The 22,684-nt window shown below is 38.0% G+C and overlaps 1 protein-coding gene across 1 annotated transcript in view; it reads right to left on the minus strand.

The window, feature by feature from the left end:
- Positions 1 to 222: 222 nt before the first annotated feature.
- The window catches only part of RFX6 (regulatory factor X6), a 60,495-nt gene continuing 38,033 nt past the window's right edge, over positions 223 to 22,684 (minus strand). Inside the window, exons 8-19 of the mRNA XM_046005938.1 lie at positions 20,502 to 20,579; positions 20,287 to 20,400; positions 17,984 to 18,033; positions 15,305 to 15,464; positions 14,038 to 14,182; positions 12,515 to 12,624; positions 11,417 to 11,534; positions 9,296 to 9,418; positions 8,369 to 8,575; positions 6,710 to 7,222; positions 5,646 to 5,858; positions 223 to 1,209 (exon numbers count right to left, since the gene is read on the minus strand). Coding sequence (XP_045861894.1) covers positions 1,034 to 1,209; positions 5,646 to 5,858; positions 6,710 to 7,222; positions 8,369 to 8,575; positions 9,296 to 9,418; positions 11,417 to 11,534; positions 12,515 to 12,624; positions 14,038 to 14,182; positions 15,305 to 15,464; positions 17,984 to 18,033; positions 20,287 to 20,400; positions 20,502 to 20,579 — 2,007 coding nt within the window. The 3' untranslated portion in view covers positions 223 to 1,033. The remainder of the gene's footprint in view (positions 1,210 to 5,645; positions 5,859 to 6,709; positions 7,223 to 8,368; positions 8,576 to 9,295; positions 9,419 to 11,416; positions 11,535 to 12,514; positions 12,625 to 14,037; positions 14,183 to 15,304; positions 15,465 to 17,983; positions 18,034 to 20,286; positions 20,401 to 20,501; positions 20,580 to 22,684) is intronic.

The raw sequence follows: 22,684 nt of genomic DNA on the forward strand, positions 1-22,684 counted from the left end.
TAGATAGATGGTGTATCAATTCTATGAACTCATATGGAATGAATTCCTCACTTCTCTGTTTCCCTTTGTATTCAAATTATCCCTGAACACTCATTCACTCTCAGTTTCTAAGCCAAGTACTTGATGAAAGACTGCTTCCAAACCTGTAGAAGTTCAAATAGTCTATCTGCCACAATTTCCTTATATTTATATGCATGGATATGATATGCACATGTTCTTGAATTCTGATGTTTTGGCCAACCAGCTGTAGTCTTAAATTTAATAGCCAAAGGAGCTTTGCAGCAAATCCCAAGCACTCTTCAGAAACAGTAACAGCTCTGAGAGAGATCAAGCCTTTAAAAATATTTTCATACTTTATCTCTTTCATTTATTCTCATCTCTCTTAAATAAAGATGGAAAGCATTTATAATCTCCATTCAGTTACATAGAATTGACATATTGCTTCTTGACATATAGTCAAGAAGACTAACTTGCTATTTTCCCCAGGCAGAAACCATCACTCTAATGCACAGGATTGAAAGTCAAGCAACTTTGGTCTAGAATGAATTTAATTAAGTCTTGACCCTGTAAACATTTCCATAGGAGGTAGAACATACACATTTGACTTTTGGTCAAATAAGGGATAGTAAACAGTGATTCTGAGACCCTAATAAATTAAATTTATTTTAAGGCATTAAATATTTTCCCTTTATAGACCAAAGATGAAAGAGCACATAGATTTTCAATAAATTAGGAAGCAAAATATTAAATCTTCTTAGCTGAAATGTTTGCATCTTCAAAGCCCCACTGGTTCCAACGATAATGTTTGAAACTATAATTAATAATGAGATCACATTTTAAACCATTTGTGTGCAAGGCAAAGTCTGCAAGTATCTCCACTCATTAAGGAGTTCTCCATAGTTTTGTGTCAGTGACTTGAAAAACAATGTCCTGTCACTGTATATTCCATTTTCTTTACCATGATGGCAATCTGGGTGAATAATATTTGAGCAGTAGAGATTTTTTATTTCATTCCCCACCCAACATTGTTGGTTTAAGTGCCTCCGGCTGCTGTTCCCATGAACACAGTATTGATGGGTGGTAAAGAGGACACCATTTCTCTACCATTCGTTCCATGGGAATCCAGGGTCTCTTGAGCTGGATACTGATTGGAAGTTCCATACATACACTGAGATGAGGAGGAAGGAATTGGTGTTTGCAAGCTGGATGCTGTAAGGGAAAATATAATCAGCAATTGAATATTGACTACAAAAAGTTTTCGATATTGTTTCTTTGCAAGTGCCACTCACTCTAAGCCTCTGTATTTATTTTTGCATTTATCACACATATCTATGCTATTTTCCCAGAAATTGTTTTTTCTTCTGCACAGTTCACAAAGGAAACTCAATTTCAAACTTAAATTAAAAGACAACCTTATCACCCAAATAGATCCCAAATCTACCTCCTTTTTCCATCCACACTTCTTCCATTGTTCAAACCACCATCTTCACCACTTTCTCACACCAAACACAAAAATAAACTCAAAATTGATGAAAGACCTAATGTGAGAAAGGAATCCATCAAAATCCCAGAGAACAGAGGCAGCAACCTCTGTGACCTTGGAAGCCCTAACTTATTGCTAGACATGTCTCCAAAGACAAGGGAAACAAAAGCAAAAATGAACTATTGGGACTTTATCAAAATGAAAAACTTTTTAACAGAAAAGGAAACAATCCACAAAACTAAAAGACAATCTATAGAATGGGAGTAGATATTTGTAAATGTCTTATCAGATAAAGGACTAATATCCAAAATCTATAAATAACTTATCAAACTCAACACCCAGATAATCCAGTCAAGAAATGGGCAGAAAGGGGTGCCTGGGTGGCTCAGTGGGTTAAAACCTCTGCCTTCAGATCAGGTCATGGTCTCAGGGTCCTGGGATTGAGCCCCGAATCAGGCTCTCTGCTCAGCAGGGAGCCTGCTTCCTCCTTCTCTCTCTGCCTGCCTCTCTGCCTACTTGTGATCTCTCTCTGTCAAATAAATAAATAAAATATTTAAAAAAAAAGAAATGGGCAGAAGACATGAACAGACATTTCTCCAAAAAAGACATACAAATGGCCAACAGACACATGAAACAATACTTAACATCACTTGGCATCAGGGAAATACAAATCAAAACCACAATGAGATACCACTTCACACCAGTCAGAATTAACTGCTAAAATTAACAACTTGGGAAAAAACAGATGTTGACAAGGATGTGGAGAAAGAGGATCTTTCTTACACTGTTGGTGGGAACGCAAGCTTATACAGCCACTTTGGAAAACAGAATGGAAGTTCCTCAAAAAGTTAAAAATAGGGCTACCCTATGACCCAGCAATTGCACTATTAGGTATTTATCCAAAGGATAGAAACATAGTGATTTGAAGGGTCATGTGCACCCCAATGTTAACATCAGCAATGTCCACAATAACCAAAATATGGAAAGAGCCCAGATGTCCATTGACAGATGAATGGATAAAGAATATGTGGTATACCCATGACCCAGCAATTGCACTACTGGGTATTTACCCTAAAGTATTTACTACAAATGTAGTGATCTGAAGGGGCACGTGGACCCGAATGTTTATGGCAGCAATGTCCACGATAGCCAAACTATGGAAAGAACCTAGATGTCCATCAACATATGAATGAATAAAGAAGATGTGCTACATATATACAATGGAATACTGCGCAGCCATCAAAAGAAATGAAATCTTGCCATTTGCAACGACGTGGAGGGAACTAGAGGGTATTATGCTTAGTGAAATAAGTCAATCAGAGAAAGACAACTATCATATGATCTCCCTGATATGAGGAAGTGGAGAAGCAACGTGAGGAGTTTGGGCGGTAGGAAAAGAATAAATGAAACAAGATGGAATTGGGAGGGAGACAAACCATAAGAGACTCTTAATCTCACAAAACAAACTGAGGGTTGCTGGGGGGAGGGGCTAGGGAGAAGGTGGTGGGGTTATGGACATTGGGGAGGGTATGTGCTATGGTGAGTGCTGTGAAGTGTGTAAACCTGGTGATTCACAGACCTGTACCCCTGGAGCTAATAATACATTATGTGTTTATAAAAAAATTAAAATATACATATTAAAAAAGAATATTTGGTATATACATTTATATGCCAGAATTTTACTCAACCATCAAAAACAATGAAATCTTGCCATTTGCAACTATGTGGTTGGAACTAGAGGGTATTAGGCTAAGCAAAATAAGTCAGTCAGAGAAAGACAAATATCATGTGATTTCACTCCTTGGAATTTAAGAAACAAAACAGATGAACATAGGGGAAAGGAAGGAAAAATAAAATAAGACTAAATCAGAGAGGGAGATAAACCATTAAGAGACTCTTAACAATAGGAAACAAACTGAGGGTTGTTGGAGGGGATGTGGGGGGTGATGGGGCAACTGGGTGGTGGGCATTAAGTGATGTAATGAGCATTGGGTGTTACATGTAACTGATGAATCACTAAAGCCTACCTCTGAAACTAATAATACACAATATGTTAATCAATTTATTTTAAATTAAAAAAAATTTAAAACAAAAACAAAACCACCATCTTCTTCTACCTGAACCAACATATCATATCTTCATTGGTCTCATGACCCTCACCTTTGCCACACCCTCTCATTGTGCAGGGAGCAGCAGGATGATGTTGCTGAAGTGTACAGTACACTGTCACTCTTCTCAAATGCTACAATGACTTCCCATTACTCTTAGAACAGAATCCAAGCTCCCTTGCCTGGTTCACAACACCTTCTGTGAACTCGTCTCTGTCCGCTGATTTATTTTATTCTACTGTTTTCATTCACTCAAAACACACTGGCCTTTCTGCCCACCGAACTTTCCTTGTTCTTCTTTCAGAGACTATGCACTTATTATTGCTCTGCCTAGAACTCCACCACCAGGTCTTCATGTCAATGCCTCCTCATTACTCAGCTTTCAACTCCAATGTCTCTGTTTCAGGATTCTTTTCCCAACTATGTTACTAAAAGCAGTTTCTCCATAACTATTTGCCATTTTACCCTACTTAACTGACTTCAGAGTATCCATCATTATCTTTTTAATGCATTTGTCTATGTATCTATTGTCTTATCTCTCCTTACTAGAATGTAAACTCCTTATAGAAAGAACTCTATCCCAATCACCACTATAAACTCATGTCGATAATGAAGTTTGGTACATAGTAGTAGATTCTCAAGAATGTGACCAACTTGCTCTCCGACACTCCATTTCCTTTATGTATGGCTGCTGGCTTCTCGTTGTTGTTTATCTTGTTTTTCTAACTACCTGTTCTGTCCCTGAAAACCAGTCTTTATAACTAAGGAAACAGACAGTGGGTCCTAACTTCCCCTGCACTCCTTACTTCTTACTCTAGTCCCTCTTTTCACTCAGAAGCCCTCTTTGCTATTTATCTGTAAGCCATCTCTGACAACTAAAGCTTAGAATCCATCCTACACCCAAGCTATGTTCCAGCAAAGCTTCCACTATCTCTACGAGTAAACAGAACTAATAGTAACAATAGCAACACGGTACATTTTAGTCTCATGGTGAGGAAACTTCCTGAAGTGGAATTTTCTGCTTCATTAGAGTAACCTAGAAGCAATGACCGTCTGCAGACAGCATGAGATGAGCTGCTAAGCTCTGCTCAGGGAGCATCTGTGATGATCACGGAAAAGGAAGAAGTGCTTCCTATTGAGTTATTGGAAAAGCACACTGAGAGGGGAGAGATGGAATTTATCTCATCTTCCCTTATGCTTCAGTTAGGTGTCAATGCTCTTGACTTTGCTAGCTTAAAATCTATTCCACTGGAAGATTTCATCCATTGCATATAAGCATTAACACTCTGCCTTGATACTACATGCAACTATACTTGTGCTATGGGAAACTAAATCTATCCATATATTTACCCCTTTTATTCAACGCACTGATGTATGGCGTTCCTACTCTGTGGCAGACACTTGGCGGGTGCTGCTGACGCATCTAGTATGTCACAGAGTTTTCACAGGGAGAGAAACCTGGTTGCAAGAAGATGTCAGGGGACTTCATGGCAATCACACAGTTTTGCTCATTTTTACTTAAACTGTATGTAGCAGAACAATAAAAACAACATTTTTTACAGAGCTGTCTAATCCCATTTTACATATAATTGAGAAAATGACAGTAACCTTTATCACAAATCACCACTGTTTTAACCCTGGAGTGGCTTTTAGGGTACTGCTGGTGATTATGGGGTCCAAAGACACCTCTTGGCACTGCCCTTGGGTCCAACAGTGAACAAGAGAGAGTGAGAAAAAGACATCATTCCTGCCTTCGTAAAACTTAAAGTCTTTCAAACTGCATCTGATGGATTAGATTTATTTTTTGCAAACATAAGAGGTGTCAGCTTTTGAAAGAATAACAGATTTAGCACTAGGTTGTGCAGTGACATATATACTGGGAACTGGGAAGACTGTTACTAATACAAAAAAAAGACTGCAGATCCAAAGTGATAGGTCACCCGTGGGAACATGAGGGCCTGGTTCACCTCAACAGTCACCCTCCAAAGTAAAACTACATACCTGAGGTTCACAGCTTTTTAAAAATGTTTTCAGGAACTACTAAAATAATTTACCTACTACTGGAGTTCGACAGGCGACTGAAGGTGACGTGTCTGCATAAAACGAGCTGGTCTGCTTTCTACTACTGTCATCTAAAATGTTAAGTGGATCGTGGATGTCACTGTAGGGAGGCAGTGAGCGAACACTGCTGATGACAGAAACATGCTGATTCACCATCGATCCAAGTCTATGAGGCTCTGGGTAGTTTATGTTGCTTCCATAGTATCCTATAACAGAAAATGTCAAGAATATACTCTTCACTTACTACAGAGAATATTCCAGGAAGGGAAAAAGGAACAAGGTAATAGAGTAGAGCCCTAAAGATACCATGGTATAAATAGGACATTCACATCTCCATTTACTATAGAATTGGATTCGTGCTTGTATATGGATATGGATCACTATGCTGGTTTTTTTTTCTTTTTAAAAATACAAAGGAGTTATCCTATTGTTAATTTTCAGATATAAGACTACACCTCTTTTATATATTTTCCTCTTCTAAATTAACAGGATCTTCCTATAAACAAAGAAATCACGACTAAACTCTCACAAAGACTACACTACTTGTCAAATACCAATTTTATCTACAGATTTAGGTTTCTGGAAGAAGGACTGGCCTACACTTGAGAGAGGACACGGAGTCTTCTTTGGGGGCTGAGGAAGTCTACAGATCTTTCCAACTCCCTAAACTTTAAGTGTTTTTTCAGATTAACAGGGGCACTGTTTGGGTCCTAAGTTGTAAGATCTGCTGCTAATTCTCCAGAAGAAACATTATTCACTAGAAATATTTTCAAAGGACAAAAACATTCTTCTCTTGGACTTATTAAGGGAGATCTCAAATAGTTTGACATAGTTCTTTTTCATCATTTGTGACAATTAGAGGGGCAACTTTAAGAAGCCACAGGAATTAGGGACATGTTTATATGTGGAAGAAATGAGCTCCACTTGTCTAAGATTCCATGAGCTTTAGAAACTTCACATGGGATGACATGCTGCTCAACAGAGGTGGAGCTCAATGTCTGATTTTTGCCTTCTTGGCATCTCAAAACCCAGAAAGATTCTTTAAAAATTTCAATACCGTTAGGTGAACTAGGAGACAATGTTGTTCCTTGACAGCTGGCAGCCCCTGTGTTGCTCAGGAAATTGAAGCTTCCTGTGTTTAAAAACTGCATACTATGTGTATCTTGGCTGTGTGAGGATGGTCCATAGCTGGAAGGTGGTCGAGAACTATACGGAGACCCAGCACAGCTGCCACTGAAGAAGTCTCTAGAAAGCTGCTGTTCACTCCAGGCCATGCATCGACCATGCTCAGGACGATGAGGGTAGAGTCCTGATGGGGGGTGAGGCTGTGCCCTAAACCCAGTCTGATAGTTAGAGTTGGTCCCATAAAAGTCATGGTTGGCTTGAGGGTGGGTAGAATAAATGGACTCTGGGAATGTTGAGCAGTGTGATGGGGCTGACAGGACGGGGCCCACACTTGGAGGTCTCCCTGCCATTGGCCCCTGGTTAATGACACTTCCTCGGCTTGCCATGGCTGGAGAAATGGGTGGTGTCATCAGATGACCAGTACTCTGGGAAAGCTCCATTTGACCTGGAAACAAATTCACAGAGCATTCACCAGTGGCATATTAAAATAAATGGGCACACATCTTCAAAAATTATCCAAAAGATGTATTAATATATATTTTTTTCCAATTTGGTTCATTCCCATTCTCTAAAAATAACAGAACTGGGGAACACTAAAAACCTAGGTTTAAAAGATACCAGCATAAACAATGAATTTTGGAACACTGAAAAAAAAAAAGATACCATCACAATAAATAAATAAATAAACAACACCATTGCAATATATGTATATTTCACAACATGAAGACGTTTAGTGTTAGTAACTGTGGAAAAAAGTCCGGGATGGCTTCGTGCTTCCATGGGTACGAAGATAGTTACAGCTCAAGCTTGGGAAGGTCAAGGGATCTGTTCTTCACATTTCTTCATAATTAAAAACCAAGCTGAATGCTAAGTGGTTGATTTTTAGGGTACAAGGAAAAGGCAGTAATGTCAAAACAACCACAGCTTCAAAGCAGCCGATTCAAAACATCAAGCAAACACTACTGACGAACAATGAGTTATGAATACCACCTACTCCCTGGGTGTCTGATTTTCCACTGGTGGGATTAGGCCCCTGAACTAAAAGGCCCTTCCAGATTTAAAATTCTGTGTGTCCAATGAAGTTATACCTATGAATTTCAGAAAACACATAAGGCAAGAAACAGACTTAAAATAGTATCTAGTAATGAGTTCAAGCCAAGCCACTAAGCATTCAGATGGACACAAAGGGGACTCTAGACCAAAGAGGAAAATTATTATAATGGTTATCCTAAAATGACCATATCTACTTTTTAGTGGAGGAGACGTAAACTCAAAAATAAATAGGCAAAGCACCTTCAAGATTTTATATATAACAAATCTAATTTTTTCTTCTTCTAAATGAAAATAACTAATTATTTGTATTTCCAGCATAACTAAGTGAGCACGTCACAGTGTGGTATCTATGTTCATAATGGTATTGATAAAAGTGTGAATGACAAATGCTGAAAAAGTCACAAAAATATAAAGCTTTAAGAAAAGTTAAGACAAGTCTTTTTTAATCCTTGGAATGACTGGATGTTACCAAGGTTGAAGAAAACAAAGGAACAGCCTCGTGAGAGATGGCATGCAGCTTGAGTGTCCCACAGTGTACCTGGGAGTGGCATGGTGTCTGTAGTCCCAGCAGGGAATGGGGGCAGAGCAGAGGGTAAGCCTCCAGGATGGCTGGATGACAGAGGAAGATAGGCTGTTTCCACATGGCTTTCATTCTTCACGGTGTCACTGGAAACAGTGCTCCCTTTATTCCGGTTGGCCAGAAAGCATGAACTTGGAGAAGCAGTGAAGGCAGCTTTACTTGCATCTGGAAAGATATTTTTTTAATGGAAAATCTAACATCATTCCCATATTCCTAATAAAGGAGCCCAAGAAAAGGAAACTGAAAATGTTTTAGGGTTGTGTCATAAATCTGGAGACCCCAGAGGATATCTTCCAATGGAACCAGTGTCCTGGAAAACCTTAAACTTCTTTGAACTATTCCACAGGCTTCCAATGGAACTAAGATCTTGGGTCGCGGCAGTGGTGCTGGGCTTTTGTGGTCATTGTAATCTGTACCTTTTTGAGTGTGAGGTGTGTTCTGAGGGGACACTAAGGAATCCACTCTGGAGTGGACAGTCTTCAAAATGCAAGTCATCACATCCCAAATAGACATGTTCTCTTCCCTCTCCAAATTCCTACAGAACTTATATCTATGCCATTTATAAGGTGGTATACCACAGGTGTTGTCTCGAATTACGGTTATTTTTTATTATAATCACCTCATCACCTTCATTTAAATTCTCACAAGAACATCCATTTTCTATCCTCCAGAACTTCCAGTAAAATCCCTTGACTGCTCTATGCGTAAATAGTGGAGAGAAAAAAATAGTGTTTCGATTAGTGTTACCATCCTGTGTTAGTTGTGACATGCTTCGGAAAAGAAACCTCTGAGATGTTTACAGACCCACAACACATGTACTTACAAACTCTTGAATTTAGGTTTAAAGAAAGAAATATGCAAAGCAAGATATACATTTTAAATTACCTGAATTCTTCATATACTTGTCCAGTAAATTCTGTAACTCCTGCTCTTTGTCATTATTGAACTGGGTCTCCATGGCAAGAAGAATGTATTCATCAAGAAGCATTCGGATCAAATGGAAAGAACCTTGTTTGTGGATGGGAATGGGGAGAGGGCGATGTCAGATGAAAGGAGGGAGAGAAGGAGAAGGAAAGAGAGAGAGAGAGAGAGAGGTCGAGTTATCTTTGTGACCATCTCACAACACTTTACAAGGAGCAACTGAAATCAACAAATACTTGTTGGACTTTAAATGACCTGCTAAGACCAACATGCTTAACTTGAGTCTCTAATCTTTCTGTGTACTGCCTGCCCAGCTTACTGTGTGTACTGTCCTGCCCGCTCTTTGGCCACTAATTACATCAAAGGAAAATACGGATGAAAGTGAGACATGCTTTATGCTTTAAGAGGGCACACACTGGAGTGTGATAAGCTTTAGCCTGGGGAGAATGAGCTCTCCTCTGCTCTATTTCTGTTTACTTTGTACTAAATAATTAGACAATGACCACCAGGGTCTGAAAAAAAGTATCAAGTAAGATGTCTTTCTAGCCTGAAACAAAGTTCTCCTTGGTTTGGACAAAAGCAAAAGAGTCATTTTCATTTGGAAGTTGTCCTGGAAAACCTTAAACTTCTTTGAACTATTCCACAGGCTTCCCAGCAAGAGGCTGGTTTCATCATAAAGTCAGGCTTCAATGTTGCATATTTTAAGAAACCTTACCTATAAGTAAAAGATTTCAAATAAAAGGCTTAAGACATTTTGTTCATCCCTCAGTGCAAGTTCACTGATTTTATCTAATTCCACTGAGAATTAAATAAAAACAACCTAGTGAACTATAACCTATATATAATATGAAGATTTCTCGAAAAGCAACTACTAACTGCAGAAGTGCTGTCCACAAGCTAGCATTATGGCTGCAAAACTAAGAGTCCCAGAAATTTTAGGAAAACGAAGGTTTTCAATTTTTGAAAAGGCTAACTTGACTCAATTTGTTTCATAAGTCAAATTGATCAGGAAATATGTTTCAGAAACATATGAGAGCATGTCTTCTCAGCTGCTCTTTGATTCTTGGAGTGCACCTATGGGGTTCCTGGAAAAGATGAAAAATTTGCCATACTGTAATGAGTAGTGTCTTTGGAAAATAATGTACTAATTATTGTTTACTTGCTTGTTTAACAACAAAAAGGTACTGGTGGAATGTAATGATAATAGCTGCTATTCATTAATTGTTCAACGGGTACTAGACTCTGCTTTTTTCATGAGTATCATCTCACTAAAATGCCCATACAACCCAATAAGAGGAATATTCATCCTATCTTTTTTTAAGGGCTTCAAGTTCTTATTTAAAATCTAGTTAGGATAGAGTGTAATATTGGTTTTCAGAGTAGAATTTAGTGATTCATCACTTACATATAACACTAATATTCAACACAACTAGTGCCTTCCTTAGAACCCATCCCCCATATAGCCCATCCTCACCCACCTCACTCCCCCCAGCAACCCTCAGTTGCTTTATAGTTAAGAACACTCCATAGTTAAGAGTCTCTTATGGTTTGCTTCCCTCTCTCTCTTTTTTTCCTTCTTTCCCCTATGTTCACCTGTTTTAGTTCTTAAATTCCACATATGAGTGAAATCATGATATTTGTCTTTCTCTGACTGACATTTCACTTAGCATAATACACTCTAGCTCCATCCACATCGTAGCAAATGGCAAAAATTTCATTCTCTTTAATGGCTGAGCAATATTCCATTGTATACAGACCACGTCTTCTCCATCCATGCATCAGTCAATAGACATTCAGCCTCTTTGCATAGTTTGGCTCTTGTTGGTAATGCTGCTATAAATATTCATCCCTTTTACAGTGAGCAGAGGCAGCTCGGGTTAAAACCAAGCCAGAGAGAAGCAGTGTTAGGGTTTAACTGCCTGTGGTCTGACTCCACAAGCCAGGGTTGTTACTACCATTGTCTATTGGCTTGATAATCAGATCTGAGAAGTGACAGTGCCCCATGTTTAAAAATCAACAGGAACTGTGACTGGAAAGTGAATGATATATTCGGGGACGAAGAGCTTTATAAAGCACATGAGATACCAAAACTGGATGCATTGTTCAAGGTGAGGTTATGCATTACTCGAGCACCAAAAAAGCTCCACTTAAGCAGGAAGTCTTGAGCCCTCTTCTTTAACGATCTTCCATTTTGTTTGCTGGTCTACAAGTAAAGGAACAAAACGAAACTGTAAAATCTGCCATCTCGTTACTATATGATTTTATGTCCTACATAAAATCAAGAGGTTGAGAAGCTGTCTGACAAATGGACAGATGGCATGACACGCAATTTATTTTATCAGATATAATGACCTGTCCAGGGATTTTAATGTTTGTCTGCCTTTGTTGTCATTTTTAAGGCTAATAGATCTTTATTCTGTATGGTTTTGTTACCTAACAGAATTGGACAACAAAATAAAATAATTCACAAATTATTTTTGTGAATAAAAAATATTTTGTCTCATTTTCCTTTGACAGAACTTCAAAAAAGAACAGAAGGTGAAGTGTCAAAGAAGGGTTATATATTTCTGTGAATGATTAACTCTAACTTCTCTGCTCCTGAATGATAATCTGTTTTCTTCCAGGAGAGGGGGGAAAAAAAAAAGTCCCTACTCTACAACTAGTTTCCTTGATAGGGAATGGCTAACACCAACTAGTGATGGATCTATTTGCTCTTATTGCCTAGCTTCATGATGGATGACTTGCACGTTCTCAGAAAGAGTTGAAAAAAACATAGAAAACACAAAATACTGTGCTTCCAGAATTTAAAAATGGAAACACTTAAAACCACACTTTCTGTCAGCATTTATGAAAATTTACTTTTTAGGAAAGGGCCAAATCTTCCCAGTTTTTGTCTTTCACTATTGATGTTACTCTGCTGTAATTTTATGGATTGACAGGGAAGGCATAGTGCCTTGTAGCCCTTTGTCAAGAAATGGTAAATAGAACTGAATCTATGCCTGACACTCTCAAATCTGGCCTGTTCCTAATTTTGATATTTGAGCCACCTTATTTGCAAGTCTTCAAATGCTATTCAAAGTATTTTTACACACAATCACCCCTCCCCCATCATGCAAGAAATTACAGCCAGTTTAGCATTTACTATTAAAAGTTCTATTTTGTGAATCTGTCATTGAAATATACCTTAATAACTCTCTGCTCTACCACAGTATCCAACCATTCAATAAAAGCCTCCACAGTGGCATTCTTCTTAAGAAGATCTTTCAGTTCTTGGAACACTGTGATAGAGTCATCTACCATATTAAAAAAAAAACACACACACAACACAATATTATTCTATTTTGAACCCAAGAGAAAACCTGAAGCTAGAAATCATTAAGAAGTCTATAGCATAAAAGGAAAAGACAGATGAAATTAAATCTGTTAAAAGAATTATTTCATATCCTGAGAATAAATAGCAAAAACATTCTTAGCTATTTACTCTTCAAAATTTGGATAATAATTTTAGGTCTCTTGGTACAAATTGAAATAAAATCTTGTGTATTATATAAGTATGTATATAATACGGAAGAGTAAGTTGTCATTTATAGCTGATTATTGATTCTGAATCCGAAGTTTTCATTAAATGCAACAGATTCATTGAAAACTGATGAACGAGCTAAGCTAAACTAGTTGATCTCCTGCTTTCTGACCTATCCTTTACCTTTAGCGAAAATTAAATTTTGACTGCAAAACTGAGCCGCTTACACGAAGAATCTTTTATCTTGTAAAAGTTAAAGGGGCCATTTAGGACTATTATTTATTAAAGAGTTTGAAGCTTACTGAATCCCAAAGGGTAATATAATTTTTGCTAGGAAACAGAAAACAAAGCTGAAGTTGGACCACCCCAGAGAGAAGCCCATCATTTGTGCAACAGCCTATCGGAGGCTGCACATGTCTTTTCAGAGAGCAGGGAAGGAGTGGTTTGCTATCCCTGGGAGACAGAGCCTAGTTGTCTAGTCACACATATTGCCTTTGTAAATTTTGTCGGATTGTCCAAAACTGAGCAGGGAATTTCTGCTTTGAAAAACAGTATTATGCTGAGATGTCATTTTGATATGCATCATATACCATATGAGGCTAAGAGTGTAAAACACAGGGAAGTGTGTATGTATGCATGTAAAGTAGAACTGAAAGAAAACCAGGATGCCTGGGTTGTTCAGTGGGCTAAGCGTCTGCCTTTGGCTCAAGTTATGATCCCAGAGTTCTGGGATCAAGTCCCGCATCAGTCTCCCTGCTCAGTGTGGAGTCTGTTTCTCCCTCTGCCTGCCGCTCCCCCTGCTTGTGCTTATTCTCTGTCTCTGAAAAATAAATAAAATCTTAAAAAAATGTAAACAAACAAAAAAACTGGAAGAAAACTCACAACACTCAAAAACATTTCCACTATTTCTAGGTTATTTCTAAGCAATGAGATTATGAGTGGCTTTTATTTTCCTCTTAATATTTTCTATATTTTCCAGGTTCTCCACAATCTGTACCAACAATTGTTTTCAAGTAGAGAACAATTTCTTTTAATTAAAAAAGTTTCTAAAAACCAAGTTTTCTCAAACAGTTATTTTTTGGTCTAAGGGGACTCCCACTCCCACCTCCATCAGAGAGTTACCCAGTCCAATATGTCAATGGAACCAAGGTTGGGAGACCCAGCTCTAAACAGAGGGAAAACTTACGTTCCGTGTAGATATCAGATTCAGTGTCTGTGCTGCCAGAAATGGTGAGAAGGGCCTGTGATCCAATACTATTCAAATCAACCTTTTCAATATCAGATACCATGGAATTCACGACATGCTGGTCAAAGAGAGCTGGTCTGGCAATCTGCGTGAAGAAAGTATAAAGACACTAAATCATATTATTGATGGTCTATCTAAAGGAAAGTTTTGGCTACTGGAGAAATAGGTCCTTGAGAGAAGAGTATCATGAATGTTTTCTTACTTTAAAACTAAAAACAATAGCTGAGACTCATGATCATCTCTGTTAAAGTTTTGAAAACTATTTTTGAAACTAGAAAATTATTTTTTAAAAGAATTTTATTTATTTATTTGACAGACAGAGATCACAAGCAGGCAGAGAGAGGAGGAAGCAGGCTCCCTGCTGAGCAGAAAGCCCAATTGGGGGGGGAGGGCCTTTCTGCTCAGCAGGGAGCCTGCTTCCTCTTCTCTCTCTGCCTGCCTCTCTGCCTAGATCCCAGGATCCTGGGATCATGACCTGAGCGGAAGGCAGAGGCTTTAATCCACTGAGCCACCCAAGTGCCCCTAGAAAATGAATTTTTTAATCCATTGTCACATAATAAGGATTTCACAGGGTTTTATTTCTTATTTGGAACTATCACAACCAGGTCTTTTAAAATTTAGGGGACTAGAAACTTTCACAAAGCAAACAGATGGGGGGAGGGGAAATACATTTTAACAATATACAAACAGTAATTTAAGAATTACTTTTTTCTCTCTATTTAAGAGACCCAAATTAGTTGGTAGCTTAACATGTGTTGTTTGTGGATTTCACAATATCAAATATCACATGGGCGCAGTCCCCACAACCTTAATTTTTATTAACTGGATTCATGTAGGAAATAATAATTTTTCATTTTATACTGCATTCAGAAGTTTTGTGTCTTTTTAACTTTTTATACTGAAATAACATTAAATTTATAAAAAAGCTGCAAGGATAGTGCAGAATATTTCCATATACTCCCTATTCAGCTTCTTCTAATATTATCCTCTTACCTAAGCATTGTTTATTGCCCAAATCAGGAAATTAACATTGCTACAACACTGGTAGTAATTCAAATTTTTCCATTTTTCCATTAATGTCCTTTTTCTTCTGGCGTCTCATATTGCATTTAACTGTTGCCTACTTGATCTCCAATCTCTGAAAATTTCTTACTCTACTATCAGATAATTCATTTTTTAAAATTCGGTGACTCAAATACCAGCATACCTGAGCAAGGTGTAAGAAAGATGTTTGTCGTTTCAGGGACGATACAAATCTTCGCACAATAGGTATCTTCTTATCGGTTAGAGCTTCTGGCAAGTTTTCCAAGGATGAAACAACCCACTGTTCCCAATTTTTAGCAAAATTCCTTATATCTGCTAATAAGCTACACACACACACACACACACACACACCAAAAAAAAAAAAAGCCTATGTATTAAATGCTAAATTGTTCAAAATGCATTACATAAATGTAGTTTAAATGGAGGTATACTGTTACTCTATGATTTCAAGAACATGACTTCGAACTCGGATAGATTAAGCCTAGGTCTGCCATTATCACCTTGGTCAAAATAGTCAGTCTCCTCAAGCTCTGGTTTCATCTATTAAATAGGAAAAAAAGTAGTATTTTTGTCACAGGATTGTTATGAGGATTTTATAAAATAATTCATGGAACTTTCTCTGGTCAAACCTTGTATGCAGAGGGTAATCAATAAATAATACCTTATTAACATTAGCTCACGGTATGCTGAAAAAAATTAAAAAAAGTATTTCTGGGGAAATATAGGTATGCATCTTGATTCCAACAGCTTCCTGAGAGACATCACAGAGGGATCATGGTGCCATTTCAGATATTTACTATTAGTTTCTAATAACCTATTCTGAGAGTCCAAATTTAACTGTGAGATACATCATTGAAAATCTACTATACGACCCTATTTAGAAAATTGCAAATGTTGGTTGTGCATATACATAAACATTTGTATATAAACACAAAAATTTAAAAACCAGTAACCATCTACACACTACATCCCAATAAAAGAGATCTAAATTTACATTTGGGATGGCACATACACTGGTAAGCAGTAACATCATAAGGGAAAAAGAACAGAAGGGGAGTTCAAGAGCCCTCAATTAAAATCATGGCTCTCCTTCTTACAAATTCACTGATTCTGGGCAAATAAATTAATTCCTTCTGCTGCCAGTCTCCTCATTTGTGAATATGGGATCATAATAGCTACCGGGGAATAGGCTGACAAGTTGTGTTTTAAAAAAATCCAATTGTTCAATGATAAGGAATAGGTTAAATAAAGTATAGTATTTTTCAGGTGCTAGGAATCTATGCAACCATTTAAAAAGATAATACTGATCTGTATTTGATGTGAAAGATTTTCACAGCATACCACACTAGTCTGTATACCATGGTTCCTTTTTTAAAAAAATGTGTCTATTTACAGATACTCTTAGAAAAAAGTCTACGAAATAATAACCTAATACATTAAGAATGTGGAGAGATTATGAGAGCTTTTTAAATGCATTTGTGCACGTTTTTCATTTTCTACAAAGAACCAGTTGCATATTTAAGAGATAAATACATAAATAGTCATTTTCAGGCGGCTGGAGGAGTTAAGTGAAATAATTTATGTAATCTCAAACCCATGACGTGTTTAATAAACGCCAGCTGTTATTTATTAGATCAGTGGCAGGACCGGATGTCTGCCATTAAGGGCAGCCATTCTGCTGTGACGTAGAAGTGTTTTTTTTTCTTTTTAAGATTTTATTTATTTATTCGAGAGAGAGAGAGAGACTGAACATGAGCAGAGCAGAGTCGGAGTAGGGAGTCCAATGCAGGACTTGATCCCAGGACCCTGAGATCATGACCTGAACAGAAGACAGACACTTAACTGGCTGAGCCACCCAGGTGCCCCTGTGACATAGAGGGGTTAAGAGTAGCTCAGACTAGATGTTGAAAGGTTACACACTGATAATTAAAAGAAACTATTGATTAGAACAATACCAGCTACTATATAAATAAATAAAACTATCTAGAGGAAAAAGTAAATTAAAAAAATTTGTTTTATCAATCATCATGCATTTATTGAGAATCAACTATGTTCATCTGACATATATTCGTGCTCCAAAATACTAAAATAAATTTCACTTTTTCATTAGACATTGTTTACAAAGAAAAATTTGGCTTTTTATTTTCAAGTTTTTATTATTCACACATCAGAAAGATTTTATGAAAAATCTTCAGGTGTCGTTTCAATTTGAGATGCTTTTATTGAAGTATAATTGACAACATTATACTGGTTTCATGTGTACAACATAGTGATTTGACATTTGTATGCATGTGAACTGATCACCACAATAGTCTAGTTACCATCTGTCATCAGGTGTCAGAGAGGATAGGGGTCTCCAGGGGCAGGGGCAAAATGGGTGAAAGGGATCAAAAGGCACATGAAGACACATCTTCACTAAAAGAAGGTAGTAGTTCTGTTAAGCTACCTTATGATTTTGCAATTAAGACCAAAGTTAATAATTAAGATAAAATAGTTCTTTAATTTTTATCATTGTGGTTATTTTCCACCAGTTATCCCCACTTATATTCCTTTAGCCAGTTTCCACTGAAGAAATTTCTATTTCAAGGTCAATGACACTTAAATATTTATTTTTCACTTGGGTATCACTCTATTAAAAGCATTTCAGGATGGTTCCATCAATTTTGTTCATTGAGGTTTCAATATAAGGTTCAATATACATCTCCTAGCTACTACAATGGGACAGAAACAGGCAACTAATCTTGATAAACAAATGAATTTCTACTTAATGTTTTCCTTTAATATGATGGATAGGGTTAAACCCTACACTAAGAAATTATCATGTTTTATTGACTGAACTTACCTTTCAGGCATTTCTTGCATTGTTGCAGGAATGAGAACATCTGTAAGAACCTAAATCACAGCAAAAGAGAGTTAACATAAATTCTTACTTAGTATTTTCATAGAAAGATACTTATTTGTCAATTACTTTGTATTCCTAGCTTTCTAAAAAATGATATATTAACTCATTTCTGGAAGTTATATTTTTATATCTGAAATGAACATGCGTGTGTGTGTGTGTGAGGGGTGTGTGTGTGAGAGAGAGACAGAGAGTGAGGAGAGGGAGAGAGAGAGAGAAAGGTGGGGGGGGGTATCTAGAAACATTACAATACTAGGTTAAGCAAGTAACAATGATATACTGGGTCCAGAGAGTTAATTATCAGAACAGAAAAAATATTGAAAGAAAGGGCTAGACTAAGCCCTAAATGGACATGATGAATAGGACCTGAATGAGAACAAGTAGAAAGAAGAAATTAGATAGAGATGACTGATCCCAGGTCAGGAAAAATTAGACTAAGGAAGTGGGGACCAAATAGGATATGGGCATTGCAGATCCACAGAGCCGGCTGATAAACTGAGTGGTCCAGCCTGACAAAAAGGACCAAGAGGTCTAGAGGAAGAAGTATTTTAAAATTTGGGTAGATGCTAATCTACAAAGGCCTGCATGTCCTACCAGCAAAATGCACATGTATTCCATGTGTATGAGACAGTAATGTATATGCCCAGTAAGTTAGTTACCAATGGACTGACCTTGGTAATCATGTGCTGTTTTATAGACTAAAAGCTGACCCCTCCTAAGAGATGGAATGAAGGTGCTGCAGAAACTCATTCTACAGTGCCTCCCTAGGAACCCCATGAGGAGGGAAAAACTTAGTGCATTTAAAGGTCCTTAAACTTAGGACTTTTGTGTTGGATGAAAAAAAAATAATAAAAAATATGCTTTAAGGATATTTCTTGGAGGTACTGAATGACAGTCCAAACAACCTGACCCAGGTTGAAATGCAGTTTTCTCCCTCAGCTTGGACCTTACTGTTGCTCTAACTAGGGGACACACTGCCTGGGAATTAGTGTCTCCATCTTCCCAGATAAATGTTTGGCTAGAAGGTCAACCAGCTCATCTTTGTTCATGATGTCTTCATGACCATTCTGCAGACTTTTATTTGGTCTGAGAACAGAAATCAACGCTAATACATTAAAGCTAGAGATTTCCAGTATTTTTAGGGTGTCCAGTATTTTTTTTCCCATTTTATTTATTTTTTCAGCGTAACAGTATTCATTCTTTTTGCACAACACCCAGTGCTCCATGCAAAACGTGCCCTCCCCATTACCCACCACCTGTTCCCCCAACCTCCCACCCCTGACCCTTCAAAACCCTCAGGTTGCCCCAACCTCCCACCCCTGACCCTTCAAAACCCTCAGGTTGTTTTTCAGAGTCCATAGTCTCTTATGGTTCGCCTCCCCTCCCCAATGTCCATAGCCCGCTCCCCCTCTCCCAATCCCACCTCCCCCCAGCAACCCCCAGTTTGTTTTGTGAGATTAAGAGTCATTTATGGTTTGTCTCCCTCCCAATCCCATCTTGTTTCATTTATTCTTCTCCTATCCCCCTACCCCCCCATGTTGCTTCTCCATGTCCTCATATCAGGGAGATCATATGATAGTTGTCTTTCTCCGATTGACTTATTTCACTAAGCATGATACGCTCTAGTTCCATCCACGTCGTCGCAAATGGCAAGATTTCATTTCTTTTGATGGCTGCATAGTATTCCATTGTGTATATATACCACATCTTCTTTATCCATTCATCTGTTGATGGACATCTAGGTTCTTTCCATAGTCTGGCTATTGTAGACATTGCTGCTATAAACATTCGGGTACACGTGCCCCTTCGGATCACTATGTTTGTATCTTTAGGGTAAATACCCAGTAGTGCAATTGCTGGGTCTAGGGTGTCCAGTATTTTTAGGGTGTTAATCCCATAAGTGTGCTTTAATCTGCTTTTCCCCCAGAACACCAATAGTGAAAAAGCCATTATGCTATTCATTCTGAGAACACCTTAAACAGTTATTAAGAATTAACTAAGTTTTCATGTATTATTAACCAGTATGGGACATTTAGAATCATTCTTAAATGTAAATAAAAATTCTGTTTTCATGTAAGTGTACATTAAAATACATACCTATTAAATATTGCTTTCTCATCAGAAAAAAATATTTTATCTCCAGCCAGAAATAACAAAATTTATTGAAAATAAAATGGAAAAATGTGGACAGAATGCTCATTAAAACAATACACTGTTTGTGTTTAAGACACCCCCAAAGAGCTTACCTTATAAAGAATTGAGTCACAAACACAGAAAATGTCAATGATAACAGGATTTTCAAGCAGGGGAAGAAGATGATCAGGCATTCCTTGCCAAAAGTGTAATAAGAAATGCTGGATCTAGTTATAAAGCAAAAAGTATATACATTAAAATTCTTTCTTAACGTGAACTCATAAAGAACAGACAATATGATCAGCGAAGCGTTCTTTGTCACCCTTACCTCTTCAAAGTTTCCATTAATTGCATTGTCCAGGATGCACTGGCAGTGAGTTTTATACATCATTATGAGGGTATCAACCTATTTCAAGGAAGACAATGCTTAACCAAAGAGTCCTTTCAACCCCGCCTTCATTTGTTTACGCATTCATTGGTTCATTCATTTATTCAGCATGCATTTTTTAAGCTCCTGTTATGTACAAGGCATTGTGTTCAATGTCGAGGAATCAAAACCAAAGGTACAGTTCTTATTTCCAGGAGCTTACAGCCTTGTGAAGGGAGAAAGGCAAGCAAACCAACACTTAACAGCATAGCATCATGTGAACAATGAAAAAGGTGACTGAGCAGGGAGCTGTGAGCCAAAGCAATCTTGTGTTTTTCTACCTAGTAAGAAGATTATCTTTGGTTGCAGGAATAAACATAAAATGGTGAAATATATCACCTCTTCATACAGTTGTAATAAGTGCGTGCTTGGACAGTGTTGCCTAGAGGTTTCCAGTGTGGGTGGTAAGGTCAGCTAAAATCAAGTGCCCAGTTCCCCTGCCCTACTGTGCACAGGATGCTTGGTCTCCAAACCCTAAGCTTTTTGTCTTTAAGTAGGATGAATAATATATTACCCAGATTCAATAAGATATGGTGCACATAGAGCAGTGCCTGGTACACAGTGAGATCTTACTAAATATTATCTGAAATTAGTAAGAGCAAATGACTCGAAAAATGTACCCTAGAAAGTTCTGAATGGTGAGTGTCTATTAGGAAGAGTCTTTGTTTCCATGTTACCACAGACATTTGGATAGCATAGCTAAAAGTTGTAAATATATTCTAAAATCCACAATGATTTATTACTAAATAATACTTCAACAAACAAAGCTAAGCTTAGAGGTGTGCCCACGGACTACCTGGGTTTGAATACCAGCTCTGATCTCTCACTCACTAGCTATAGGATGTCAGGTGAGCCACGTAACATTTGCGTGTTCTAAATTCCTCATCTGGAAAATGGAGATAATAATAACAACAGTAAATTTCTAATAGGGCTGTTATGAGGACTAAACAAATTAACACAAGCAAGGTGGTTGGAATAATCCATAACACATGTTGAGAGATTGACGGTTGGAGCTATTTTTATCCCAACATGGTGACGATGACGGCAGTGTCTTACTCTAACCTGCTCCCCAGCCTTTATCCTTACAGCCTAGTGACAGCACACATCTCTGTGGTGTAGCTCAAGGCTCTATCATAGTGATGTGCAAATTGTTAATCTCCCTGCAAGGACGTATGCTGACTACAGGATGCCTCTAGCAGAATATGTCACGATTGCTGCAACTGAGACAAGCTCTATACTTTAGGCAATGATATTACATTTTTATACAGGTTGCCAAGACTCATGTTTAAAAGTAAGGATAAAGACAGTATGAAAGATAGAGGTTTGTCCTGAGAGAATTAGTGAGTATGTGGTTGGGGGCAGGGGGTGGCAACTGCCTCCAGTGACACCATGATGAGGCAGAAGTGGCCCCTCGGTTTCAGCCAACCCCCCACCTCACTGGGATCAACTTCTCCCTGGGAAGTCCCATCCTTTCTGCTTCAAGAAAGCAGAGGCATAAAGTGCTTCGCTTCAGTCCCACCCCTCTTGCTAGAAACTGAGAAGTTACCTGGGGAACTTGGCTACTGGCTAAGAAGGTAAAAAGCAGGGTCCAGCTGTCTTCAAGGGACAAAGAGAAGTGTTAGTCCCTGGTGCTCATGATGAGGACCATTGGGAATGTCCTTAGAAACCAGGGGTTATTTAAGCATCCTGATACTTGAGTGAGAAATGATCTACCAGTTTTTTAAGTTGACAGGAAGGAATTCCTTGGAGACTAGTGGAGAAACTGAAAGAAACTACTGGAAGATGTCCTCACTTCTCTTTTTTTCTTTGCTCCTCTCCCCATCCCCATCTGTCTCACCAGGAATATTTACACAGCAAACATCTTCATGATATGTTTGCATGTAAGCAATTCTCTCCACACGGGGTACCCAACAATACCCTCCCCAAAGAACCATGTTCCCTGGAACATCACTGATTTCCACAGGTTTCCCCACAGACTGCCATATGTTAGCATTTACTGAAGTCATAATATCACATAATATCTATATTATCTATAAGGTTAAAGAAATGATGTGATAACCTTGAGAAACATGATGGGAAAGAAT

Source organism: Meles meles, chromosome 5, assembly GCF_922984935.1.
Source record: "Meles meles chromosome 5, mMelMel3.1 paternal haplotype, whole genome shotgun sequence".
Lineage (NCBI taxonomy): Eukaryota > Metazoa > Chordata > Mammalia > Carnivora > Mustelidae > Meles > Meles meles.